At 41.7% G+C, this 27,488-nt stretch overlaps 3 protein-coding genes and 1 pseudogene across 5 annotated transcripts in view; 3 read left to right on the top strand and 1 right to left on the bottom strand.

The window, feature by feature from the left end:
- The window catches only part of LOC121200617 (collectin-12-like), a 30,162-nt gene extending 27,016 nt beyond the window's left edge, over nt 1–3,146 (top strand). For 2 of the 3 annotated variants that reach the window (XM_041066009.1, XM_041066008.1), the window contains exons 7-11: nt 262–759; nt 1,058–1,194; nt 1,327–1,436; nt 2,025–2,170; nt 2,248–3,146. In XM_041066009.1, the coding sequence (XP_040921943.1) occupies nt 262–759; nt 1,058–1,194; nt 1,327–1,436; nt 2,025–2,170; nt 2,248–2,270 (914 nt within the window). In that variant the 3' untranslated portion in view covers nt 2,271–3,146. The remainder of the gene's footprint in view (nt 1–261; nt 760–1,057; nt 1,195–1,326; nt 1,437–2,024; nt 2,171–2,247) is intronic. The other variant, XM_041066011.1, reaches the window with a different exon arrangement.
- A 101-nt stretch (nt 3,147–3,247) lies between these two features.
- On the bottom strand, nt 3,248–10,166 carry hacd1 (3-hydroxyacyl-CoA dehydratase 1). The gene is made up of 7 exons (XM_041066012.1): nt 9,938–10,166; nt 7,921–8,038; nt 7,751–7,769; nt 7,553–7,641; nt 6,997–7,118; nt 5,026–5,204; nt 3,248–4,755 (listed from the first exon to the last, which is right to left on the bottom strand). Exons 1-7 carry the CDS (start codon nt 10,054–10,056, stop codon nt 4,673–4,675), a joined length of 729 nt encoding a protein of 242 aa, XP_040921946.1. The 5' UTR covers nt 10,057–10,166; the 3' UTR covers nt 3,248–4,672.
- Nucleotides 10,167–11,837: 1,671 nt separating this feature from the next.
- Nucleotides 11,838–14,649, top strand: LOC121200660 (annotated as a pseudogene).
- A 2,575-nt stretch (nt 14,650–17,224) lies between these two features.
- mrc1a (mannose receptor, C type 1a) lies at nt 17,225–27,202 on the top strand. Its single transcript, XM_041066176.1, has 30 exons — nt 17,225–17,384; nt 17,517–17,918; nt 18,483–18,656; nt 19,209–19,364; nt 19,454–19,567; nt 19,736–19,876; nt 19,980–20,162; nt 20,252–20,409; nt 20,512–20,628; nt 20,724–20,839; nt 21,029–21,177; nt 21,613–21,812; nt 21,917–22,032; nt 22,114–22,195; nt 22,290–22,434; nt 22,563–22,601; nt 23,111–23,274; nt 23,407–23,471; nt 23,659–23,759; nt 23,868–24,007; nt 24,242–24,350; nt 24,487–24,659; nt 24,805–24,910; nt 25,018–25,250; nt 25,372–25,537; nt 25,643–25,795; nt 25,882–25,998; nt 26,224–26,382; nt 26,462–26,494; nt 26,592–27,202. The coding sequence occupies exons 1-30, from the start codon at nt 17,315–17,317 to the stop codon at nt 26,822–26,824; spliced, it is 4,314 nt and encodes a 1,437-aa protein (XP_040922110.1). The 5' UTR covers nt 17,225–17,314; the 3' UTR covers nt 26,825–27,202.
- The last annotated feature ends 286 nt before the right edge of the window (nt 27,203–27,488 follow it).

A 27,488-nucleotide genomic window follows, 5' to 3' on the forward strand; every position in this document is an offset into this window, starting at 1 on the left:
GCTTAACTTAGCATAAAAGCTAGCATTGGAACATGTAAAACAGCAAACCTACTTTTGTCCAGATGTAACAGACCTGAAGTTGTAGATTTTTCTGGGGGTTGTGTGGAAGACTATTCAATACACAGCCACAAGAGTGGTACCAATTTTCTCATCTAACTCTCAGCAAGAAAGCAAAAATGTGGTTTTCCCTAAATATGGCATTTTTCTTAAAAAAAAAAAAAATCTTTAAAGTTTGGTCAACAAGTCTGTTTTATGTTTCAGGCCCCCCTGGTCCCAGAGGGCCAAGAGGGGACAAAGGACCTCAGGGACCAAGTGGTCAGTCTGGCCAAAAGGGAGAGAAAGGGGAAAAGGGAGCTCCAGGCATACGAGGACCCAGAGGAGAGCAGGGTATTCCAGGACCGCCAGGTCTGCCAGGATTAAAAGGTCTACCAGGTGCAAGTGGCAGCCCTGGATCCAAGGGCTCCCGTGGGTCAGGAGGCAGGGCTGGACCTCCTGGAGCTAAAGGAGAGCCAGGTATTGCTGGTTTGCCTGGAAGAGATGGACAGCCCGGCCCTCAGGGGGCACAGGGCCCACCAGGTATCAGAGGCTCAGTGGGACCAGCTGGGGAGCAGGGGCCAAGGGGACTGCCAGGACCAGTGGGGCCTCCGGGGCCACCAGGACCACCAGGACAACCGGGAATCCCTGTCAGAGGTCAAGCAATTTCCTTTTCCCCTGTGTCTCTGCAGGATGAGGCAATAGCTCCTACACTATGGGCCCCCGGTAAGGCTTACCTCATTTAGCCCTTAAATCATATTTGTTCTGCAATAAAGATAAAATCATTTCATTTGCTTCTATTGTAGATTTTAGATTTTACTAGAATTAGCTGATGTCCTCAAATAATGTAATGAGTCGGCTAGCATTGAGATCTATTGCTTGATCAAAAAAAATGTCCTGGTTGGTTCAAGTTTACTGGAATATCTCTCTTGGTAAGAAAGTGAATAAGTCTTTGATATAGCACCACTGATTAATAATGTGATATTTTTAGATTTATTTCATGAAATCGCTCAATGTTTTGCAGGATGTCCTGTTGAGTGGGTAAACTACAGAGAAAAGTGCTACTTTTTCTCCAAAGACCTGCACAGTTTTGATGATGCTAAAACAACGTGTGAATCAAAGTCCGCTTCATTGTTGATCGTCAGTGATATGGAGGAACAGGTGATGAATAGTGATTGCATTTTTGTCCCTTAACAACTTTGTGAACTCCTCTAATCTGACCTGTTTACTGAAAGTAGAGTGTATGGTTATTCTGTAATGTGTGAGGGAATTTATGTTCTCGTGTGACCTCAGAAATGGCTAAAGAAGCAGATATTCGGGAAGGGTTACTTCTGGATGGGTCTGACCGACAAGGAGGAGGAGAACGTGTGGCGCTGGCTGGATGGGACTGAACCTGCTTTCACGTCAGTATTAAATCAAACACTGCTTCTATTATAGGGACAATTTTCTTTTCCTGGGATGGATATTTTGTTTCAGTTAGAAATACTGCTTTCCAATAATAACAGCAAGCTCAGAGCATGCACTACCATTTACAGATTAAGCTGTAGGTTTTCAGTTACATGAAAAATAACACCAAATAAACATTCAAATTCCTGTGAAAATCTCAGCTTTCTGGTACCTTCTGATTGCATTGACTTGCATTTAAAAACTTCACTTCTCAAACCGTGCTGCCCCTTCGTTTCATTCAGTGAGAGCAGGTCATTTTCTTTGTGTACACAGGACAACAACAAAAGCAAAAATCCAACATTAAGGCAAACTTTTAAGCTTATAGAACTGCAAATAATTTAGTTTACGTCAGTGATCTAAACTTGTATCTGACTGCTGCAGATACAGGAACGACCAATGGTCAGAATTTTAGTCAGGTGATCTCGCCTCAATTTCTGTTATATTTATTCTGTTATTCTCTGTCCCACCGCTGTGGTTTTCCACCAGGGCCTTAGATCAGATACCGTTAATCTGATGTGTGATCGCCCCCTGTTGTTTGCCTGCAGGAAGTGGAAGCCGGGTCAACCTGACAATTGGGGCCATGGGCATGGAACAGGAGAAGACTGTGCAGGTCTCATCCATGAAGGGCTATGGAACGATTTCTTCTGTGAAGATCTCATAAGCTACATCTGTGAGAAGCAAATGGAGACCGGTACGTCCATTTCTGTACAAGTATCTTAAGGCTATTTTCCTCAGAGTTGCCCTAATGTCATTCTGTATCTCTTTTAGCAGTAAAATCACCTGGATCGTAGCGATAAGTCTTGAAAGTGAGCTTGCAGTGAGCAGCTAGACTTCACCCATGTGGCACTGGTGCACTGACACAGCACATGGAGAGTCCATACGGAGAGAGCAAAGGGACAAATTTGAAATGAGCCCAGGGCTGCAGCAGCAAACGTCTCTCCAATGCTGAAGAGATGCCTTTCTCCTCCAAAGTGAAGCCAGTCCAATTTTACCAGCAAGTGCAATACAGCAGGGCAACCAAACAAGGAGGAGAATCTGTTTTTTATTTTTTAAATGACCAAATCATCGATTTATATATATATATATATATGAATATTTTTATGGCTATTTGAAATACATTTTTATAAAAACGTATTCCATGTTCCAACTGAATATCTGAATGTATATATCATTATGCAACTTTTGTAGGAAAACAGCAATTCTATGAAGCCAAATGGACTTATCGTAGTGCTTTTCATAACACGTAATTGTCTTAAAATGAGAATAAAAGGTGCAAAATGATGCACAAAAAACATGTTGCTGATATGCTATCTTTGGGGAAGTGTTATCTAACCTCATGAATGTCTAAATAGCAATTTCATTGAGTGGGAACAAATGAAGTACTTACACATAAAAGCAGAAAAAATGTCACAATCAGCTTAAGTTCTTGTTCAAAACGACAGGTTTAGAGTTTAATACTCGGTGTATGATACAGTATTTTGTGATTATGAGATTTATTTTTCCTTACTACAGACATACGTATGTTTATATATAAGAATCTGTGGATCCTATCTACAAATAGAAAATGTACCATTTTCTGCGCTCAGGTATTTCCTGTTTAAAAAAAAAAGTTTCAAACACTATGAAGGATGATCTATGAAGGAAACACTCAGAAATAAATATGTAAAACCAAAGAGATGTTTGTGTTTTTCAGATACACGGGTCTTGTATCATATGGCTGATGTTTCCGTTTCTCACAGTGAAGGTCATCACACAACTCTCCACAGTATTGTAGAATTTAGTTTATTGACTTTGCACAAAAAGGTATTTTCACATTCCTGTTGTTTTTCTTGAAAAATAACTTTTCCAGTGATTTTTTTTTCTTTGACATTGACTTTTATTATTTTTCTCCTCTCTAACCCAGAATATAAGCAAAACGGTTGATTTTCTTATATAACCATGGGCTATGCAGTTCATTGACTAACATTTCCTCTCAATCATTCACATCCTGTTTTCCTGCTTTAGGTCAACTCCAATCACAGTCACTCCTTCAGCTGCACAGAAGATTTAAATGATCTTACAATAGCACCTTTAGTAGGAGGGAATCTAACTACCTCTCTATCAACACGGACATCAGATTCTTTGTTAAAAAACAAACAAAATAGCGACTGAAGACTGCGAGCGCCCACATAAATTTGTAATGTAGCCTCACCTACAGCAGTTAATAGAAAAAGCCACTACTTTCTGAAGACTCAAATTAGTTTAAGATGCACTCCTGTAAATTAATTTGACATAGTAAACATCAAAGCAACATAAAAGAATGCAGGAGCTGAGCCAAGCAGACAAAATGTTAAGTTTGAGCTGTGCTTGCTCTAAGTGATACAGAATGGGAATAAATTATCTTTAAGAAATATGCTTACTATTACCTGCTTATTTCACATTGCATCATTTACACATAAGGTAAAACAAACATACACAAAAGAAGCAGCATCTTGTCTAAATGTAGATTTATTGTTGAGGTATGATAGAACTATGAATATTTTCTCTTTTGAAACCTTCTCTTGTACAGCCACACTACGTGCGTATAAAATCTGTGGTGGAATACACCTTTAAAAAAAAAAAGATAATAAAACTGCCAATTGCGTAGGTTGGGGGTAACGTTTGGGACAACTCAAGAACTAACAAATCTTTTTCCCATGTTTCGTTTCACATTTCCCTGAAAACCTCTCATTTGCCTCTCTCTCTCCTTCAGGGTGCAGTGTAGTGGCTCATATTTTTCATGATCAGTGCATGTTTCAGGCTGCCATGCTTCAGTGCAACAAGACATGGTAAGGCTGGCGGGTGAATAATGGACGCAGAATCTCTCTGTGCGGAGACACAACGCCGGGCTTCTGTCTCAAGCTCCAGCAACACTGGGACTGTAAGCATCTTTCCAATATTACCATTCAGATAGGAATTAATCCTGTAAAGAAATACTTAGGATCAGTTATTATTGCTCGGTACAGATGAACTCCCATGGTTTTGTCATTTCTTCCTTAATATCGCTGGCTGTCGCTTTCGTCAGACAGGTCGTCATCTGTGCGGCCCTTCCGGTCCTGTACAAAGGAGAATGTAACGGCCGATGGTGCTAGAGATGAGGTGGAGATGAAGCGGGGGGAGGTGAGGGTGATGTGGAGGCAGGCTGGCTCAAACAAAGGCGTGAGGTGGTGCTTGTCTAGTCGTCCTTCTCCACTATGACCTCGCCATGAAGCACCCTTCTCCTCTGCCGCAGCATGTGGAAGTAGAGCTGAGGAAACACTAGAGGGGAAAAAAGAAAAACCAGCAGGATCAATCACAGTCTGCTATGATTGTAAATGGGGCAGAGAAAAAGTAAACTACAAGCACCAAAGGCTGGTGATAATAATCTCAACCAGGCTCTGTTCATAATTTACACAAGTTGCTTCTGAAGCGTCAGTTAGTGAAAAATGTGAAGGCGTATCCTTTAAGAGTCAGCTTCACTTTTTTCTGCTTTCCATGCCTTAACGTAGGCGGCTTAATGCACAGTGTAGGACTGAAAATGCTCCTTACGTGGGATGTAGGACAGCATGACGATGATGAGACAGTAGTAGTAGTCAAACGACACGTTATACTTGTTGGGAAGCCTCATGGAGTACATTCCAGATCTGCGTACAAACGGTAGAGCAGCATAAATGGTCATCAGTTCTCCAACGACTCCCAGGGGGTACAAGACGATGAAGAGGTTGTATCTGGCAAGGAAAGGAGAAGGATGTCTTAAAACCCAGCAGTGTGATATATTTATGTATATAGACAGTCATACGCAGCTGCGCCCACACAGTGCTGTAGTTGTAGTCAAAGGATGTTAACACACTCACATGCATGGTCAACCGAACACAGAAGACACACGGTGCTACTCTCGTGACATGATTCCAAAATGCAGTAGCAGTTTTTTTCACTTGGCCTAAACTCATAAGCGTTAGCAACCAGTCATAAGAAACGAAAGGATAGAGAGCTGGGGTTCCCCGGTGAAAAAGGATTTGGTTTGGCACGGTGTTGTAGTGGGCAAAGCTGCAGGATCAGGTTGTGGCTGCAATTTGGGCCTCTGTCAACTGTCAGTGACTGAATCACTGCACTAAATGGCCGATTACTACAGTGACCACGGAGACATTTTGATTTCGTGCCACACAGACACTTAAACGCATACACAGACAGTCTCTCAACTTGGACAGCAAACAATGTTTCATTCAAAGGCTTACAAGCACGAGTAGGTAGGAGTTATTCAGCCGAAGGCAAGTAGTTTCCTGTGCAAGTTGGCTTTACTTTTACAGCTTGGTAAACAAATTTAGGAAAGCCACATCAAAAATATGGTCCCATAAAATTCAGAAAAGAGCTATTAGCATTGAAGAGAACGGCTCTTTGTGCACGTCTGGGACACTGCAAAGGTCTGTCACTGCACAAAAGTGTGAGATAGCCTGCGTCCCCTTGTTACAACTCATGGTCTCTCTAGCGTGATACAGTGTGTGCCATGACTCAGGGCTATAGGGATCCTGTATTTAGTCAAGACCACAGCAAAGGCTCAGGGGAGCGTCTCAGCGGATGTGAGAGAAATGTTGGGCGAACATTCCATGACCAAAACAGATGGTCTTAAAAACAGGAGCAGCTGAACATGAGCCCCTCTCCGGGGGCCTGGCGTCTCCTCCATGCTTAAAGAAAGACGTGAAGGGTGGGGGGCAGGGAGGAGAGTGCCGGTCAACGCACGAGAATCAAGACCCAAAACAAAAGAGGAATTTGAAGGAGAAAAACTAAATTGTCTCCTGACGATCACATGGCACGCTAAAGGGGCAGAGAAATTAATATGTTGCTGGTAGGCCTCTGACAGTGGTAACCCAGAGACAGAACAATGTCTCACCTAGTAAATGAGCCGATGTGATATGTAAACGTCATTATTCTGACGCGAGATAGCCCTCTCTGGGCTGTAAGATGCCAAGCCTGTGTGTTGGACAGCTATCAATGTGTACAGCTGACGTTCCTCCCAAGTAGCTCCAGTTTCAGCTGAGCTACTGTAGCAAAAGAGACACGCAAGGCCAGACTGCCACGTCACAAGTGCTCTTCAAACAGTAGTAGATGGGCATTATGTCACCCTGCAGCCGGGAAACGCGTTGATCGTCACCACGTTTTGCCGATAACCATGAGAAATGTCACCATTTTATGTTTTCCATGCTCAGGCTCAAGGCTTTCGATTCAAAACAAGTATTGTCAGAGCACAATGTTAGCAGTTAGTTCATCCACCATTGGCAAAGAATGACTAACAAGGTGCTAATCAATAAACACACACACATGCTTCTTCCCTCTGTGCGAGCCGGGCGATACTTAATACACACACACGGCTGAACTACTTCCTGATGTAAAGCTCATCTAGGCCCAGGCAGGGAAGCATGCCAGAGGTGAAATCGCCAGATCAGGCCGACATGCTCAGACACAATGTCCAACACAGTAATGACAATTCAAGCTCATCCCTGCCACGGGTAATGGCATCTCCACCTGGCCCATTTGATGAAGTACGGCAGGTGGTTGAGCAGGTTGAATGTGTAGTAGGAATATCTGGTAATCTCTGTCACCGTCCACACAACCAGGAATAGGATTACGCTTTCTTCATTCTGGATCTTCATTTAAGTCAGGAAAATGGCAAATACACAGAGGAAGGACAAAGTAAGATGTTTGCATGAGTCAAACCTGACAAATGCTGCTCTTACAGGTCTTGCTACGTGTGTGTGTGTGTGTGTGTGTGTGTGTGTGTGTGTGTGTGTGTGTGTGTGTGTGTGTGTGTGTGTGTGTGTGTGTGTGTGTGTGTGTGCAAATGTTTTGAAGCAAAGACATGAATTGTTGAGTGCAACACAAACAAAACTGTAATGAAGAACTTAGTAAAGAAGCCTCATTTGATTAGATTTTTGTCCCCTATGAGAATTTACCATTGATTACTGAATGTTATTGACATATTCCCTGTATGTGTGGAGGTAATAATACTGAAATGAAACTGACAATTTGTGCTATTTTTCATTAGCTTGCGCAAAGATTTTTTGTTTATCCCGGCAGTCACCTGTCTGATGCTGTTGGTGATGAACCAAACCATGAAAATCCGTGAACACACTTGAACCCCGGTTACAATCACAGAAGTCCTCACGATTCCTGCAGCAGAGCAAGAGGGGAAAAAAACAAAACAAAACAAGGGTTTACAGCTGCAAAAGTGTCGTATGAAATTGAAATTTTAAATTAATTAAACAAAATCATCACTTACCAACGGCACAATGTCCCACCTGTAAGAAGAGACACATAAAATTAGTTTTTGTAGTTATGCAATTATTTTTCTTTCCTTTCTTAACAAACTTTTTAATGATTATCAGTCTTTATCTCGTCTGCAGTTGAATGAATGTTGATTATGACGCACTATTCTACTCAAAGTCTCACCTCAACTAATGCAAAGGTCTGGAAAAACTTGAGTGTCCTTGCTATACTTCTGTACAGACCCTTGTGTGTGCCTTTTTGGATGTAGAAGCGCATCATTGCCATGGCCAAAACCAGCCACCTGCAGAGAAAAAACAGACAATATTATATAAAGACACTGCTTAGTGTGGACAGTTAATTCCTCAAGATGCTTTGAAAAGACATAAGGCTGTGTGGGACAGATTTAGCGAGATGGCCAATATCAGATAATCCCAGCACTGATGAAACAGAGGCTGGAAAGCTGCTTTAATGAAAGTTTAAATGAAATTGAGGTCATGTTATTCAGGTCCGTATTAACCTGTACAGTCCTATATGACTGGATAATATCTCAGTGCCTCTTTGTTGTCTCTGTCTTTGCAGTATATGCTCAGAAAAATGGAAAATAAATCTTAAGATCAATAGCGGATTACAGCACACAATATAACCGTGATGTATTGTAATTCTCTCATGCCGAAAGCAAAGATTTCTTCACATCTACAAGTCGTGGTTTGCTTGCATATAGTGATATAAAACAGAGAAGAGCAGACATATTTGAGATGAAGGAAGAAATATTTGACCTTTATAAATAATTTGCTCACTTATTAAACTTGTTAAATGTTAATTTTCCACTTGATCAGTGGTTTCAGCAGTAATCTACAGCTCCATGACAAATGTCAGTTGGTTTTCACCTGGTCAGTCTACAAAATATAAATATATTAGATTTTATAGCCTCAGCTTTGATTTGAAAGGAGTCAACCTGCAGCCAACACCAGATATTAGCAAGTGCACAATTCACGGCAAAACTGTTGGGAAGCTGAACATCCCTGAGCTTTTGTGGATGAATGGATCCTAAAAATTTACATTAAGAAAGCCTTCAAACTGTGTGTATATATGTGTGTATTGAAATCATTGCTTTATTGCCTTTGAATAGATGACCGACAAACTGCATCCTGAATTTCAGTTTTTTTTTAAAGACCATGATATGATGGATGATAAACCGTGAACACTACCCACTGCTTAATGTTGTACAACTGTACCAACATTGCTACCAATGTGAGGATGTGTCAAGTTTCTCTGTCTCATATCACTGTAAACTGAAAATCTTTAGGACAAAGTTAAACACCTGAAAACTTGGACTCTAAAAAACTCTAAAAGGCTCTTTTATTGTCTGTTATTGTTATTACGGATAATAACAATAACCGACAGGTTGCAGCCCTAATGTTTAATATTTGTCCCTCTGTGGAGAATTTCAGCGGCAGTTCAGAAGTTTCTAAACTGACTAGTCAGACACATCAGGGTCATAATGAGTGGAATATTGTATATCTGGACCGAGATGAAGCTGTAAATGAAGATGTAATCGCACTGTGGCGCACTGTGCCAAACCGGAGGCGCGTTCAGTCATTATTGATCCGGTGAGAGCCGCTTGCTGACCTGACAGCTCTGTTATATTTTCATTAGAGGTGATATGAGCGGACGAGTGTCGATTCTCGTCTGTTTGTCTTGGCTCTTTCTGTATAAACACGACACAAAATCGATTATGTTATGTTGTTAATGAAAAATCTGCCCGATGAGCATTTCACTGTCCCAGTCCTGAGCTCCAGTGTCAGCGCACTCCGGCTATACTTATCACTGCAACTGTCGGAAGCATTGTGGGCCTTGACGCTGACACCGTGCAGTCAGCCCTATTTGGACACGGCTGCAGCGCCAGCCTGTCACTTTAAACAAACCCCACTCATTCATTTTCTCCCACCCAGACAAATACCGCTCACCGTTTTAATTTATTTTATTCCTATCAAACTGTTCACTCTGCTTTTTTATTTTTATTTTCCAACTCCGGTGTGACGGTGCGCGGTGAAATCCAGCGAGCTGAACAGGCACTTTCGACTTGACACAGAGACACACAGTCCTATAAACAGCAACACACGCGTACAGTTTTTTAGGGAGCGGCTAACTTATAAGCTTTTCTTATTAATAGGCGACAGGGGCGGAATAACGCACGTACCCGGCGGTCATGGCGATGTTGTAGAAAGTGAGCCATGCGGTAGCGAGGGCGCTTTTCGTTCTCTTCTTGTTGTTGTTTTCCTTCTCCTCAACCGTGCCGTCCTCCTCGCTGGACGCCATGGTACCGGGGGCAGGGTGGGCAAGTCAGGAAGGGGGCTGACAGCTGGGGCTGGTTGGGAGGGGAGCAGCAGGGTCATCCATCCATCTATCCGCCCACGGATCCCCTCTCTCGCGGGACTAGTGCTGCAACAAGTGCGTGGCCTGCCTGTGGGCCAGGGACTGGTAAAATAAAGTCCCCTCTGTGATATCAGATTTTAAAGCTTTATCAGTGATAATTACAGGGGCGAAGCTAGAAACCGTGGGGCCCCCTGAATAGTATTCTCTCAGGGGGCCCCAAAGATAGAGAAGCCCATGGCTGCTCATGATTTCAAAATGGTATCAAATAATTTCCTCATGGGAGACCAGTCTCCTTCAGATGACATTTATGCAACTATGCAGAAGAATAAAGAATAACTAGGCCTCAGGTTTAAGGGTAGAGGGTGCCATGGTGCCCTTTGAGGGAAATCTGTGAAGTCAAGTTTGGAATTTGTGTTATTGTTACTGTTTTAAGTTTGCTAAAACAGTCCATACCAGCTAGCCTTGGAAACAACCACAAAGCTGTGTTATCTATTTCAAACGGTAGATCACTTTTCTCCTTGCACATAAACCTGAGGAAGCAGAAGCTTGTAGTGTTATTGAAAGGCTTTGGTTTTATGCTCCCTTATGCAGTTTAGTGCTCACGACCTTAACCGTCAATTCCATTCATTCCGAGGGCCAGGCACGAGGGGTAGTGTTTATACCCAGGTATCAGTCTATACGGATCTGAGATCTACTGTCATGGAGGCACTGCCTGAGAAACTGCATCAAATGCAGTATCTAAAATTAGCTCTTCTAATGCCACCATGTAGAAATGTGTGTAAACTAAAGACAGCACCAAATATAGTCCAGACCACCTAATCCTGATCCAGTTACTCCATGAAGTGTTCAGGTGTGTGAGCTCAGCAACAGCACAATGTCCTGCTGCTTCAGGTCGTGAGCTCAAGACGAAACACCTCAGCGGCACTTTCACATCATCGTTAGCTTGACTGTGCGTGAAAACAAATGGTCGTAGCAGGAAACTGTGGCAGAATGGTGCACAGATGAAACCATCTCATCCCTCATTTTAGCTTGTGCTTTTGTTTAGCTTTTGGCTTTTCATGTCTTTTAACTGGAATAAGGAAAAGGGGCCCCCAAAATAGGGTTCCTATCATTTTTATGACATGACAAGCCTTTATCAGTTTATCTAAATTTGAAAATAAAATAATAATATTTTGAATTGGAAGAAGTAAACTGATGAAATTAAACCACAGATATATTTCTAACATTTGTTACATCACTGTGCCTCTGACATTTTACTGTTATCAAAGTGTGCCACTAGATGGCAATGTATAAATATGGGAAGAGCCACAAGTGCCTTTTGGTTTTCTTGTAGCATGTGTGTCACTGACGCAAACCCTTGGACACTGCTTTTAATGTGGCTGTTATCATGTCCACTTATGTTTTCCGGTATTAGAAACATGTTCAGGTTAATTATAAGGTTTCATTAATGTAACACTACATGTAATTTTTGTGCTTAGAATAATAATGTAAGTCATCTCATATTTGATGAGGTGAGATTTTAGCTACAAAAATATTGACTGAAGTGTCATTTTCAAGATGCCTGCAGTAAAAACAGATCCTTCAGGGTGTAGAGTTCGACAACCTTTGTTTGTATCCATAGAGAGTAAAGGGCCAGTCACATCACCGTCACACCAAGGTACACAATGCCTAGTGCAGTGTAAGCAGTTGGGTGAGCAGAGAGCCAGGGCTGTGGCGTGTGGAAAATGCTAGTGGAGGCAGACAATGCACTGGTCCGAGGCCTGACCAGCCCTCAGAGGGACAGGGGTCGCCTCACTGCGACAACAGCCCCCGTCTCCCTCCCTTCTTTTTCTTTTTTTGAACTGCTACAGCATGGGCTCGGGGAGGACGCTGAAGTTCGCCCTGTGCGAGGTGTTGCAGTTTGCAGGCCTGTGCGTGCCGCTCTTCATCGTTATGCAGAGGTTTGCCGTCATCGTGGCAAAGGTGAAAACCTCGGCGCAGCCTCCCGGCGACGGCAGCACGGCCTATTGGTTGATCGTGGCCTCCTCCATTGCCTATGTCACCTCTACTGCCCTGCTGGTCTGGGTACCCCTGAAGTACATGGTCTTCATGAAAAAGAAGTTTCTCATCGGGAGAAAAAAGTGGTGAGTTGCTCCTGCGTTTGTCTTGATGTTTGTCTTGATGTCCTGAAGCTAGAAATGGTGGTCCAGCACAGTTTGGAGCTGTGTATGGTCAGCAACTAGGATCCCAGTGCAGCACTGACTGAGGCCTGACCAGCTGGTTTGCATCTGAACAGGCCTGTAGCTGGTTTGGACTACACTTGGCTGGTGAATATCATGATTTAGCAAGTCCTGCAGTTGCCATTGTCTTCCTTCCTTACTTTTTGTCTTTCCCTTCCTTTGTCTTCGTATCAGGAGGCCTGTGGCCCTCGTATATGTGATCCTGTCCACATTACCCTGCTTTGCCTTTCTCATCGCCAGCTCTGAGGTACATTTTGCTGATTGTTTGTCATTTGTTTCATTATATTACTGTATTTTTCTAAATTTGCTCTAAGCGTCAGCATACAATGAACCACAACATTTAATGTAATTATTTATTTTGTAGTTATTATGGATGATTGTGTTTATCATCCAAAGAGGTTGCTTGGAACTTAAAAAAACACCTGCTACATCTTTACATTTGGGATCAAACTGACAGATTCTTGTTGACGAGCGGAATCAAAGGGTAAGGCCTCGGTGAGTGTAATAAATGTGATGATTTGTGAAGAACCCGTTGGTTCTCAAGGGAGGAATATACAGCCATAAGGATAAGGAGCTACTGATAAGCAGCTTGGTTCCTCTTCCTGTCCAAGCTGCCCTTGTCAAATCATCTGTCCATGAGGCACATTTTCACTTCCTTGCTGGCTGCAGCCAAGATCCTTTTCTGTTTTATGCAGCCCTTTCTAAAGTCCAGCCTGACCTTTTGGCCCCTGCTTATCTGGTGTCTTTTACATAAGAGCCATAAATTATACGAAGATAACCAGCTTGTCGGTTTTGTTCTGTGTCCTGTTGGTATGAACTCCTGACTCAAGAAAATACCGAAGCTGCAAGTGATTTAGCCCACAAACCCAGAACTAGGGGAGGTCAGAAGTGTAGACAGTTTGATGTAAACACATGGTGCAAAGGTCCATTACTGATGTTTGTAGATAAACTGATAAGTTCAATATTGATTGGAAGTGAGTAAATTATAACATTAAATGTCCAACTAATTATTTTCTGCTTCGTTGACCAGGTTCAGATAAATAACAACATGAAACATGATACATTCACGGAGCTCCCCGTATCCCTAGTCCTCTTCTCTCTCATCTGTATCGACGTTGTGGAGAGGATACGCCACTGCAGACTAACTGGCCAGGGTGAGCACAGCTCTCTGAACACGCTATACAAATCACTCACTCAGTGCTATAGATCCTGAACTTTCCTCTGCCAACTAATATATATAGCGCTACCAGCCCGGCTTTACATTGCAAGAGCTTGGAGGCAACAAATGCAGCAGACAGTTCTTTATATCATTTATCCGGAATAATTTAGAAACACAAGTGAACTTATTATTCTTTGGCTCTGCGCTCACAGTTAGTGTTAAAAAAAAAAAAATACTGATGAAACCAAGGAAATTAGGAAGCAGTGCTGAGCTGACGAAACTGGTGGTGGTTTGAGTAAACTGCGGTTTTTGTGAGGTTACTTGTAAAAACCAATCCCAGTTGAGAATGTTTGTAATGTTAAAAGAAAGACAACATGTCAACATGAGAATTATGTTTTTCTGTGTATAATCTCATTGGACTGGACTGTTGTCTTGAAAATCCTTCTTTTTCTCTCTCTAGCGAATGACATGGAGAGAGATGCTGACATTCCCTCCACAGTCCTCACGCATGTGGAACAGGTAACACCAGTAACACCTATCACTCCAGCTGTGTCGGGGCCAGCTGTGCCCGGGCAAGGTGTTTCCACTCCTATGCAACCAGGGGCAGGCCAGCTCAATGACAGGAACCAGAACGGAGCAGGGGCTCGACCAGAGACCAACGGGACAGTCCCTGGGATACCAGGTAATGCTGGGAGACCATTTAGTATCTCTGGATTGAGCTCACGGTCGGTGAGCACCACAGCGTACCACATATCTCCGTACGCCTACACGGGTCCACTGAGATTCCTGTGTGCCAGCGATGCTAGAGCGGATGTGTTTGTGGACAGCTTTATGTTCTGGATGGATACAGTGGAGATGGTGCGGGTGGCAGGACATCCCCTGGTCTACTACTCAGGCTGGGTGTTCCCCATCTATATCTTCAGCTACCTATCTTGCCTGCGTGTGGTGGTCATGCCCCACAGCCCCTTGCTTTCCTCCTTAGGAGTAGCTCTGCAGGACTTGCCCTTTTTCTTTGTGCGTGTTGGCCTCATTGCCTTCTTTGGCTTTGTCACACCCCTCCTCTATCTGATGAAGAACTTGTTGGTGTGCCTGGCCTTTGTCTATTTCAACTTCATGACCAAGCTGAGGGTCTTCAACACAGAGAGGATGTTCTTTTAAGACCAACACTTAAAGCAAAGACAGTGCAACATTACAACAAATAGTGGGAGCAACAGGTTGGTGTAATCAGGATCTGTAGGATGCTTCAAGAGGGGGTTGCACCAGCACTTTGGAAATTCATGTTAGAGGAGATTTACTAAAGTAAAACTGGTTGCACCGCACAATTTAGTTTTTAAACAGAGATTTGTTACTAAAAGTTTTCAAACTGTAACAAATTACAAGACTTTGGGCTGATGACAGTCTGAATAACCAAATAGTTCCAGTTAGAATCCGGGAGGATTTTTAAAAAGGCTTTAATGAATCAGCTGTAACAGCTGGTGCAACCAAACCATGATGGTACTTTTCACAGGCCAAAAGGGAGCTCTTAGGCAATGTTTTCCCATAAAGAACATTATGTCTAAAATGACTGTTGTGTTATGTATTATTTACCTTTTTTGTTCAAACGTACTTTTTTTTACCCCCTCGAAACCCCTCACCTTCACCAAGCATGGCACTTTGGAATGTACCTGTAATGTCACTTGAGATTTTTTGGCAGACTTTTTTCTACCATCATACAGTGCAGTGAATATGTAAAAGCATAAATTCATGTTGTTTATATTAGGTTTTTCTTTGCTAATTTATATTCCAAAAAGAAAAACAAAGTGTGAGTTTGTATCACTGATACATATATTTTGGTAAGGTTAATAAAGACAATCATTCAAATATGTTTTAAGTTTCACTCGTGTGATTTATCATGTGTGCAGAATGTACCGACATAAGCTGAAGATACATATGGTGTATCTGCATGTTTTTGACCCTCGTTTAAACCTCCTACACTGGAATTTATCCAATTTCTTCCTAATATGTCCCAGAGAGAAAAGGTTTCCTGCCATTATTCTGCAAAACATTCCCATATCTTCCTTTCCTGTATTCCTGCAGCAAAATGGAGATAATAACTCTCAGGGTAGGACAAAATGTCACTGTGGCAAAAAAAAAAAAAAAAAGATATTGTTTATTGCTGGGCTGTTGTACTGGATTGCATTAAATTAAACCTGTCTTCATGGTATTATGTCCACTAGTATATTGTAGTTCCACCTATTTTTATCACTGCCACAGAGGTAATGTCTTCACTCTTTTCTGTTAGTAGACTTTTGTTTACAATTGTCAGCAGGATTACGCAAAAAGTACAGCCAGGGAAGAAACCATTAAATCTTAGGGCAGATCCAGATCATTTACCATGAATTAGATTTTTTTTTTTTTTTTTTTTGTCTGGTCAATGTTGTTTCACATTGGTCCTGGCAGAGATCTGCTCTCACTGAGTGCCCTTCTAGTTAACTGTATGATTAGTATTTGAATTGATTTCTGCTTTAATGTCTCAAGCCTTGCCATTCAGTCCTCTCGGAAAACTGTTCAGCAAAGCATTCATACTGATATTGGTGTGTATTTTCTCTCTCATTAAAGCTTTGGTGTTTACCTTGAAGGAATAGTTCAACATTTTGTTGTTTCACCTTGTTTCCAGTCTTTGTGCTAAGCTGAACTATTCCTTTGATGCATTTATAATCACAAATTACTTACATACATTTCCAAATGACCAATTCCCAGTTTCTCCTGCAAAAACTATGATTCATTTTGGATGACAAGCTGTGTGAGACCCTGTGTGTAGAATTTTAAAATTTTTCCTTTGGCAGCACCTAGTGGTTGATCAAAAGAGAAACCACTGCACACAAAAAAGCACAATCAGTGAAATGAACAGAGCCTCATCTTCTCATTCTCAAAGGCAAGGGGATAAACAATAAAAACTGTTGCCGTCAACTCTTATTCATTAAATATACTGTTTACTGTTCACAGATACACTCTCATCTCTGCAGTCTGAGGCCTGAGTGGTCAGATCTCCACTCACTCCCCCCAATAGGAAGCAGGATTTCCTCTTGTCCTCTCTTTCTCCTGGCCTGTATCATCACTGCACTCCTCACACAAAGCCTCGCAGACCTCCTGGGGGGTTACTATCCCACAAAAAAAGTCACATCAGCAAAGTGCTGCAAACCTCATTTAATCCTTGTTTACTCTGGCACTCTCGATGAAACTGGTACATTCCTGATCAGATGTGATTCACCTAAATCTCCTGACGCCTGAAACTGCTACAATCAGTCTTACTGAATGACATCTACTCTCTGGGTTCACTATCCAGGCACAGATTTAGCACCGACTCAAGCTATTTATAATAAATCAACACTCTCAGATAAAGGCAACATATTGCTGCTGAAAAAAAAGCTTGGATAAATTCACCTCCAAGATTCATTATCCGATTCTGTTCTTGCCTTTGACTGATTAAAAATAGATTTACTGTGCTACCCTGACACTGCAAGTTTTATTTGAAGCTCTCGTTGGTGACTTTCATTTTCTTGTTTAATGGTGAGATGCCACTGCATGCTTTCTTCTTCCTGCCTTCTTTTTACTCTGCTAAAAATTCTGTGGAAGCTCATGGAAATTGCTGTCGTTTGACAAACCTTAACCTACCATGTGACAGGATATCCATCAGTGTGATTAAGGGGGGAAAGTGCCATGTCTCTGTGTCACTGTTGCTCTATGTCACACACCTTAGCACACGCCAGACCTCTTCTCTCATGACTGGAAAACTCTCTCACCACCTCTTCCACCACTGAATGCAAACTACACATCAAGGATAATGTTACCCTGTTCAAATTTAGCTGTGATCCTCTGTCTCCTGCAAGTCCTCTTCATCACTGCTGACATAGGTACGTATCCCTGTCACATTTTTTTGTCTTTTCAACTTGGCTGTGAGTAAAATTACGAGAGTAATCATCTTGTACATTCATTTGAAATTGCTTTATGAGATGTGCTGTCAAAGCTGTTGTGTTCCTCTTCAGACAGCGGCTCCTTCCTGATCTTCAACGAGAGCCACAACAAGTGCATTAAGGTGGAGAGTGCCACTTCGTTAACTGTGGCCCCTTGTGATCCTCACGCCAAACAGCAACAGTTTCGTTGGGCTTCCGAGTCGCGCCTCCTCAGTCTGTCCCTCAAGCTCTGTCTGGGGGCCACAGAGATAAGAGACTGGGTGAAGGTGGTTCTCTTTGAATGTGATGAGAGCAGCAACCTCCAGCACTGGCAGTGCAAGAATGAGACTCTCTTTGGCCTAAAAGACGAGGACCTCCACTTAAACTGGGGCAACCGAAATGAGAGGAACATAATGATCTACAAAGGCAGTGGGGTCTGGAGTCGCTGGAGGATATTTGGCACTCAGGGTGACCTTTGTTCAAAGGGGTATCAAGGTAGGAATTCTGGGTCTACAGTAGATTTAAAAGAGACAAAGCCATAGTAATGTCTACAGTGGAAAGTTGAATGTGCTTCAGCTTTTTAGGAAGTTTGGAAAGATGTTTCAAAGAGTCCCTCAACAGTGCTTTAAAATATTGTGCATGATTTCTCCATGTTTCAGAGATAGTCAGGTGTTTGTATTTCCAAGCGCAGATAAACACGTTATATAAGTGATATAATGTGCATAATCTGACCACAATTTACCAAATGCCGGTTGTAGACTACAACCGGCATAAATCAGAATTTATTGGTAGACTACAACTTGTAGTCTACCAATAAATTCTGATTTATGCTAATTTAGATTAACTAAACTGTAAACTTCCATCCTTAAAGTCACATTCCTGAAAATCTAAACATAACAATAACAATAATAATTACATAACAATTATATTTTATCTTCCGTCTTTGTGGAAGCACATTTTTGTTATGACAGAAAATGAATGTCCATAATTAACAATAATGGTGTACTGTTGGTGTAATGATTACATGTCCACATCCTTTTTTCTGATCTGTCTCCTCAGAGATTTTCACAATAGGGGGCAATGCGTTTGGAGAGCCTTGTCAGTTCCCGTTTAAGTTTGGGGAGAAGTGGTTCGCTGAGTGCACAAAGGAAGGTCGGTCAGATGGACAGCTGTGGTGTGCCACAGAGAGGGATTATGATAAAGCAAGGAAGTGGGGCTTTTGTCCCACACAAGGTAAGTGCCTCATAGAAGGCTACGATCAGCTTAGCACCTGTAATAATCAGCATTCATAAAAAGTTTGTGAAGTCTTTGCAAAGACTTTGCAAAGCAGTCAGAGGCAAATCCCAACACATCACAGTGCTTTTTTTTCAGTATCAAATCACACAGAGTTATCTTGTTTTTCTGTAATTTCTGTAAGTGCCATCACTGAAGAGGTCAGTGCTGACAGGTCTGGTTTCTGACCCCCCCTCTTCCCAGAACATCACTACCACTTCCTCTCATGAGTTGTCAGCAAAGAACTGTCCCTGTTTTCCTCTTCTCACTGGCCTGTCTTTCCCCTGACTCTGCTCTAAAACTGGGACAGGAAAGGAACAGGGGAAAAAAAGCAAGCTCACTTTTTTTTAATGAAACAGAACCAGAGAAGAATGTAGAAGATTCTGCTCAGTCTTCAGTTTCCCCTTAAGATCCATTTAAATTAACAGGCGTTAAATTCATTTTACTTTGTGTGGTGACTCATTTCTCTTAGTTTTATAATTTCTAGTGTTTTGTGTCTTTGCCACGATCCAGCCTCCTCAGGTTGGGACACTGATCCAGTCACAGGGGTTCAGTATCAGAGGAACGTGCAGTCAGTGTTGACCTGGCATCAGGCCAGAAAGAGCTGCCAGCAGCAGGGAGCCGACCTCCTCAGCATTGTAGAGCTACATGAGCAATCATACATTTCAGGTACAAAGTTAACCTTGCATCACTTACCAGTACCACACAGTGTTGTTTTGCTGAGTATTGATAGGTTTACGATGCATGTGTTGACCCAGGGTTGACAAATATTTTGGGAACATCTCTGTGGATTGGACTGAATTCTTTGGATTTTGAGAGTGGATGGCAATGGAGCAATGGAAACCCATTCAGATATTTAAACTGGGCCCCAGGTGAGTAAAAAAAAAAATTACTCTTTGATGGGACATTATGAGTATGTAGTAGAGTATGTTGTGTTTTCATTTGATGTGATAAAGACAGCAGCTCACTTAAAAAATACAGTTGAATACAATTATATTTTAAGTTAAAAACAACCATACATGGATCTATGTTTCCAACAGGTCATCCTTCATCAGAGCCTGGGCTAACCTGTGCAACCCTAAATGCTGCAAAAGCCTCAAAATGGGAGAGCAGCGCTTGCACCAGGAAACTTGGTTACATTTGTCGCAAAGGAAACTCTACCAGTCTGCCCCCACCACCAAGTAAAATAATATCATAGTTGAAAATGATCAGAATCCGGTTTATTATCAGAGTGAGTCTTCATGGTGAGAATCTACAACCAGCTCTTTTGATGTCTATCCACAGGTAAAGACCAGCCCAGTTTCTGCCCCAGTCACTGGGTTCCTTATGCCGGTAACTGTTACTACCTGAACAGGGAAAAAAAGATGTGGAAGGACGCTCTGGCTGCGTGTCGCAAAGAGGGAGCAGATTTGGCCAGCATACACAATATAGAAGAGCAGAGCTTCGTCATATCTCAATCTGGATATTGTAAGTGCACAAATACAGAAGAGACCGAATCTGTAAAAACGACACTCCATGACCATCTAAACATCTACATGTGCGTTTAAAACCCTTAGTGCCTACAGATTTGCTCTGGATTGGCTTGAATGATCAGAGGAACCAGATGCTGTTTGAATGGTCCGATCACTCACACGTCACCTTCACCCAGTGGCAGACTGGTGAGCCGTCTCACGCCACCAACCTCCAGGAAGACTGTGTCCTCATCAGGGGAAAGGTAACACCCATCAGTCACCAAATGAAAACGGGCCAAATTACAATGTTTTTGTATTATCATGTGAGTGGCACTGTTTTTAGCATTAACATGTTGCTGATACAGGATGGGAAGTGGGCAGATCACATGTGTGAAAAGACGTATGGATATATCTGTAAGAAGAAGGCCTCCACTAAAGCTGCTGAAGGCACCCAAGAGGAAGCCAACCCTGGATGTAAGCTGGTGAGCGACGTCATGTCCTTTACAACAAACAAACAAGAAAAAAATTCATATCAGATAAAAACTCACTGTGTTGTTGTTTTTTAAATCGTCTTAAGGGCTCATTCAGGTTTGGTTCACACTGTTACAACATTGGAGCTGAGACAAAAACCTTTGATGAGGCACGGCAGGCATGCTTACAGGCTGGCAGCAACCTGGTGGATGTGGCTGACAGGTACATATTCATATCATATGCAAGTGGTGATTTACAATGAACCTGATAAACTTAAAACTAGTGTTGAATTCTGTAATAAGCTGTGGTATCTAAAAGTAAAGATTCATTCTTAACCTATAAACCTAAAATTTATTGGTTAAAGGAGTCTTTGTATTGCTCACCTTTCTGCCGTTATATGCTTTCATGTAGATATGAGAATGCCTTCCTGGTCAGTTTGGTGGGTTTAAGACCAGAGAAGTATTTCTGGACCGGTTTCTCCAACATGGCAGACAGACAGACTTTCAAGTGGACCACCAGAAGAAGGGTCACGTTCACTAATTTCAATGTGGGAATGCCAGGTACAGCACATTTCTCTTTAGTTGCGCAGTATATCTGTGCCTCCTCATGATTTTTACATAATCTGCTGCAGCTAATTATACATACTGTTCTGTACACGTATTAAATGAGTCATTGATTTGATTGGCAGAGTCATGAAGCCTTAAGTTTGGTAGGTGTAGTAGTTTTTGGGTTGCTGTTGCCACTACAAGGTGACTGAAATGAGTGAAATGCCTCAATGACTATTGGAATGATTGCCATGAAATTAAGTGCTCACGTTCACGTCCTGATGAATTGTCAGAAATTTGAACTAATGGCACTGACATTCATTATTTACTTCATGACACCTCCCTTTATGTTTTGAAGCACTCATGACCGATCAAAGTCGGTTATGAGCGCCAGTTTGTGGCCAGTTTATCCACATTTTTTCCCCATTTCTCTGTGGTGTTTAATAAAAGACAGAAAACAAGGATGCGTTGCCATGACAACCGGGATTTTTGCTGGATTATGGGATGTTGTCAGCTGCACTAACAAGGAGAAGTATATCTGCAAGAAACCAGCGGAGGGTGTACAGATGACAACAGTTCCACCCACCACCCCGGCCCTGAGCTGTGCTTCTGGGTGGACCCCTGCTGCCAAAAGGAACATCTGCTACAAGGTTGGAGGACAAAGTGATCTAATCTGTGAAATCTGTGCTATCTGCGCTAATCTGTGCTAAGTATGTAAAACTTAATGCACTGTTCTTTGTCACTCATTTAAAAGCTTTTCAAAAAACAAAAGGACCTTAAGAAGACTTGGCAGGAAGCACAAGACTTTTGCAAGGTCATTGGTGGGGACCTGATGAGCATCCACAGCATGAATGACCTAAGCAACGCTCCGTATGTTCACCTTTTATATGTCAGTCTTCATATTATACTAATCAGCCATTTATGTAATCATTGTTTCCTGCTGTCATTAAGGTTTCATGCCACTGATGGAGCTTGGATTGGCTTCAGTGCCCAGGGTGCCAATAAAGGTTTTGTCTGGAGTGATGGTTCTGCTGTACGTAGTCCTTCACTGTTACAAGTAAAAGCTTTACTCACTGTAACTCTCAGTTGTGGCCTAATAATGTGTGTTTCCAACAACTGTGGTATAGACCGACTATGAGAACTGGGGCTTTGGGGAACCAAACAACCACAATGACAACGAATACTGTGCAGAAGTCCAAGTTTACTACGGTCGGCACTGGAACGATCGGCATTGTGAGGCCTACAATGACTGGATCTGCCAGATACGCAAAGGTAACACTGACTGGTCTCATCTTGGAGCTCCACTTTACAGAGCCATTTTTCTCAACTAGTTACGTGATGTTACATTAGAGCTTTGCTCTGCTGTTGAGAGCCTTCTTTCATGGTTTTTGTATTTTCAGGTGTGACTCCCAAACCTGAGCCTACTGTAGTTGTAACAGGTGAGTTTCCGCAGCAGTCCGTCCCCAAATCAGCCTCTATATCTATTTTCATTTCCTTGATTTACTGAGCTAGGTTCTATTTCTTTTTAGCTATATTGGCGGTATGACTGTAGGGATGGCAGTGTGGGTCTATCAGTCAGTTGGTCTGTTGTTTTGTCTACCACTTTTGTCTAGACTGAAATAACATTATGAATGGATTCACATGAAATTCTGTTCAGACATTTATCTGAAATTTTGTCGGAATCTTTTGTCCTATTTGTTTAATGACAAAATTGTCTCTGGGTAAGTGCTATGAACAAGCACACACACTAATGGTAAACATATGGTAAACATTATTCCTGCTAAACATCAGTATAGGAGAATTGGGACTGTAAGCATGTTGACATGCTGACGTTAGCAGCTCGCTTAAAGCACTTCTGTGCTTAAATACAGCCCCACTGAGCTTCTTTCCATCAATTCAAAATACTGTATATCTAGGACATCTTTTAACTATTCCATTCCTGTTACAGCATACAACACCACAGAAGATGGCTGGCTCATATACAATGACACACAATATTTCATCAACACTGACAACCTACCGATGGAAGCTGCCAGAGCCTACTGCAAAAAAAACTTTGGTGAACTTGCAGTCATCACAGCGGAGAGTGAGAGGTCGTTCCTTTGGAAACAGGCAAGAAATTCAGACCATTGCATTTTTAAGTTCAAAATAGCAGCATGTTGTGTGTAAATCTGACGGCAAAAGTACTGAAACTCAGAGCGTAACCAATGTGTTTGATTTAATCTCAATCTTGTGTTCCAACAGATATCCAGAGGCAGAGAGGGACAATACTACATAGGCATGGTAGTGAATTTGGATAAGTCATTTAGGTGAATCGAACTACAACATAAAGGCACAATACCAGGAATACTGGCTATTTGCTATTTGCCATATATCAAATCTAGTCTGATATTTGATACAAAACAGAGATGCAGATGTTGTGCTGAGTTTTTTTTATTCATTTATTTATTTATTTTTTAGTGGTGTCTTATTTATTTTCTTTTTTTCCAATTTCAGCTGGCTGGATGGTACCCCTGTAACTTACACTGCATGGGAACACAATGAGCCAAACTTTGCTAACAATGATGAAAACTGTGTGACTATATACAAGAGCATGGGTGAGTCTAACGCACAAACAGTTCATATTGAGTTAATTTGGTAAATAGTAGCTAATGAATTTCCCCTTCTAATTTATCCATTGTTCTCTGTAAACTCTGCACATACAGGGTACTGGAATGATATTAACTGTGGTATTGAGCTGCCTTCTATTTGCAAAAGAAGCAGTAGTTTTACCAATACAACAGTGGCCCCCACCACTGTTCCTAAAGGAGGGTGTGCTCCAGAGTGGCTATCTTTTCAAGGAAAGGTAAATACATATAATTATGTACAAAACAGATTACTTCAATACAGTGCTAACACTGCATAATGTGCATGTCTTTTATCGAGGCTTTCAGGATGTGATTTAAAGTCTCAGATTTATGTAAATCTGTTCTGGTGAAATGTGTTCCCATATTTTGTCCAAACCTGAAAGAATAGTGTTATCTATTGCCCTTTTGCTTGTTATTCCAACACACACCTCAAAGTCATCTTGTTTATACAGTGCTACAAATTTGTTTCGGGGAATGACAATAAAAACTGGCAGGATGCCAGAACGTACTGCATGAACCAGGGAGGAAATCTGGTTTCTATCATGAACGAGAGAGAGCAAGGTGAGCGGTATGAGCAGCATGTTCACAAACCATGTGGTTGTTTGTAAGGGTTATATTTCACAGTGTGGTGATGAAGTCTTATGTAAATAAACCACAATTTTGGGAAGTTTAACAATCATTGTTTCTTTCTTTTTAGCTTTCCTAACAGCACAGATGCTGAAATACAATGGCGATCTTTGGATCGGCATGAATGATGTCAACTGGGAGATGCACTTTGTGTGGACAGACGGCAAAGGCATTTCATACACCAACTGGGCGAAAGGGCACCCGACAACAGTGCCCGAGGGACGTTATACATTTTTAGATGAGGTTATTTCAATTTCTATATCCAAAGCTTTTCAAATCAAAGTGCATACTGTTGTTGAAAACGAAAGCAATTGTTATGAAAACACATCAAAATGGTACAACCAAGCTGAACTACTGCACTACCACTGTATCTTTTTCTGCCTGGCAGATGTTTGACTGTGTGATAATGGTGGGCACCGTCTCCAAACTGACAGGATTCTGGAAAGTGGAAGACTGTAACTCAAAAAGAGGCTTCATCTGTAAAAGAAACGTTGGTGAGTGAAACACGAGTAAAGCCAGGACACAGGGCCATGAGGGAAAGGTATTTTAAAGCTGAATATTTTTTCTTACAGCTAACAACCCGTGTGTCCTTTTTACAAAGATTCTCAGATAGTAGTGCCACCCACCACGGTGTCACCGAAGGTTTTCTACAAGCTCGGCAACGATTCCTACAAACTGGTGACCCAGAAGATGAGATGGGATGAGGCGAGGAGGCAGTGCCAAGCAGATGATGCGGAGCTGGCCAGCATCTTGAATCCCATAAACCAGGCATACATCACCTTGCAGATTTCCAAGTACAACGAGCCTGTGTGGATTGGCCTGAACAGCAATGTGGTAAAGGAGCACTAGTTATTCTACACCACTAGTTCAAAACAGGTTTCAAACTAAGACAAGGACCTTCTTTCTAGCTCTGTAAAAACTTTCATTAATGCAAGTGGTGACATCTTTTTCATAGACTGCTGGTCAGTACAGATGGGTCGATTACTGGCTTCTGTCTTACACCAAATGGGGCACAGATGAGCCAAAAAACAACTATGCCTGTGTGTATATGGATGTGGACAGCAAATGGAAGACTGCACCATGTACTAATACCTACTATTCCCTTTGCAAGAAGTCACAAGGTAAGACAATCCCCCTGTTATATTTCTTGCACTATATACCAAACACTAAGCATGGTTATCCAGCAGTTCCTGAGACTAGAATGCAATCTCCTGTCTGTTTTTCAGATGTAGCGCCCACTGAGCCCCCACAGCTTCCTGGTAGCTGTCCAGAATCAAAGAAGCGAAAGACCTGGATACCTTTCAGAGGCCATTGTTATTCCTTTGTCACCTCAGTGGTGGACAACTGGGCCCATGCCTCAGTTGACTGCCTGAAAATGGGTATGTTACGAACAATCTCCACTGATAAATTACTATCTGTATGCATGTAAAATCTAACTTTATGCTTCTGTGGCTGTGCTCCTCAGGTGCATCTCTAGTGAGTATTGAGGACCCTCAGGAGGGTCAGTTCATACAACAGAACGTGGAGCTTCTGCAGGATAGTGCCAAAACCTTTTGGATTGGCCTCTACAAGACCCATGACGGTAAGCGTGGCTTACCGAAGCTAAATTCATGAATTGTATCATTCTTTTCAGCATTAAAGACTTATGTGTGTTAATCTCTTGTATAAAAGCTTCAAAAACAATGGACCAAAACATTAGTACAGTTAACTCTATACAGTTAGTGTGTAGGAATGAATTGGGAACCATGAGCGTAAGATTATTGAAGAGCTGCTTTGGTCAGTAAGATAACAAGTTGCCTTGTTTCAGGTGAGTGGATGTGGATCGATAACAGTGTTGTGGATTATACCAACTGGAAAGCAGGGATGCCAAAGTCAGAGTCGTGCGTGGACATCAGTTCTGACAGTGGACAGTGGAGTACAAACAGCTGCAGCAGATATAGGGCTTACATCTGCAAAACACCCAAAAGTAAGTTCAGTTATCTGCTATTTCATTTTTAATTGTCCCATCAGCAACTTACATTCATCGGCATTTCATCTTTTTTCAGCTATTACTCCTACAGAAAAGCCTCCATCTGTTGGTAAGTTATTTTATCTAAGAAATCTATTGCGTATGATGTTTAAAATTTTAATTAAATGGATCATCTGTTAAAATTTCTATATGTTTTCCCTCCTTAGCCCACGTCGTTAAAGAAGCTACACATGGCTCTGCTGGCATCACTGTGGCTATAGTACTAGTTGTAATTGCCATAGCTGGACTTGGTGCCTTCTTCCTCTTCCGTAAACAGATACCCACCTCTGTCTTGACAGAATGCACCTTTGACAACAACTTATATTTCAACAATCCGATCCGAGCAGCTGTGGACACCAAGGGTCTTGTGGCCAACATAGAGCAAAATGAACAAGCATAGAAAGATCACAAGATCACTTCAGTTGGAACAGAATCTCAACCAACCAAAAATGTGTTTGTCCATTTTACAGAGAACTGAATGAAAATAATGAGTATTATAATTATTATACAATAATTTGTGCAAGCACAGGCAAAATCTATTTAAAAAAAATAACATGATTATATTGTTATGTTTGCAAAATGTTTATGAAACATTTGTAGAACGAACATGTAAAAAAAAAAAAGGTGAAAAAGAAAAAGGGTGAAGATGATGTTTTCTGCAATTAGCCAGATCTTTCTCAGCTGGGTTGCTTGTCTATTGCTTATTTTTTGGCTTACGTGCGATTGTAAATAGATGCTTAACAAAAAAATAATATGAAATAAACAAAACTGAATTGCCCTCTTTTTGCTCATTTTTCTTCTAAGAGACCAACAACAGAGCTACATGATTAACAATGACCTGTGATGAGATGCACTGTGACATTAATAAAGGGGACTAGAGCAGGCTTTAGAAAAACAGAAAGGAAAAGAGGGGGTTTGATGACAATCACAAAATCCTCAGTGGACACAGACTGATCAGATTTAATACTCACAATGCCTGAAACTGCTTCAAAGTCAGACTTGAACCCTCTTGCTGAATGATATGTGCTCTCTTACACTTCAATAAATAGCTGAGCAAAATCCAT

The sequence above is a fragment of the Toxotes jaculatrix genome, chromosome 20 (genome assembly GCF_017976425.1).
Source record: "Toxotes jaculatrix isolate fToxJac2 chromosome 20, fToxJac2.pri, whole genome shotgun sequence".
Taxonomy (NCBI): domain Eukaryota; kingdom Metazoa; phylum Chordata; class Actinopteri; family Toxotidae; genus Toxotes; species Toxotes jaculatrix.

Bases quoted from the DNA above. Each gene is read 5' to 3' on its own strand.
- hacd1 (XM_041066012.1), bottom strand. From the start codon at position 10,056: ATGGCGTCCAGCGAGGAGGACGGCACGGTTGAGGAGAAGGAAAACAAC. The intron at 8,039-9,937 runs GTACGTGCGTTA...TTTTCTCTGCAG, and splicing joins AACATCGCCATGACCGCCGG to GTGGCTGGTTTTGGCCATGG. The intron at 4,756-5,025 runs GTAAGGAGCATT...TTTCCCCTCTAG, and splicing joins CATGCTGTCCTACATCCCAC to TGTTTCCTCAGCTCTACTTC.
- mrc1a (XM_041066176.1), top strand. From the start codon at position 17,315: ATGTTACCCTGTTCAAATTTAGCTGTGATCCTCTGTCTCCTGCAAGTC. The intron at 22,033-22,113 runs GTATGTTCACCT...GCTGTCATTAAG, and splicing joins AATGACCTAAGCAACGCTCC to GTTTCATGCCACTGATGGAG. The intron at 26,383-26,461 runs GTAAGTTCAGTT...ATCTTTTTTCAG, and splicing joins CATCTGCAAAACACCCAAAA to CTATTACTCCTACAGAAAAG.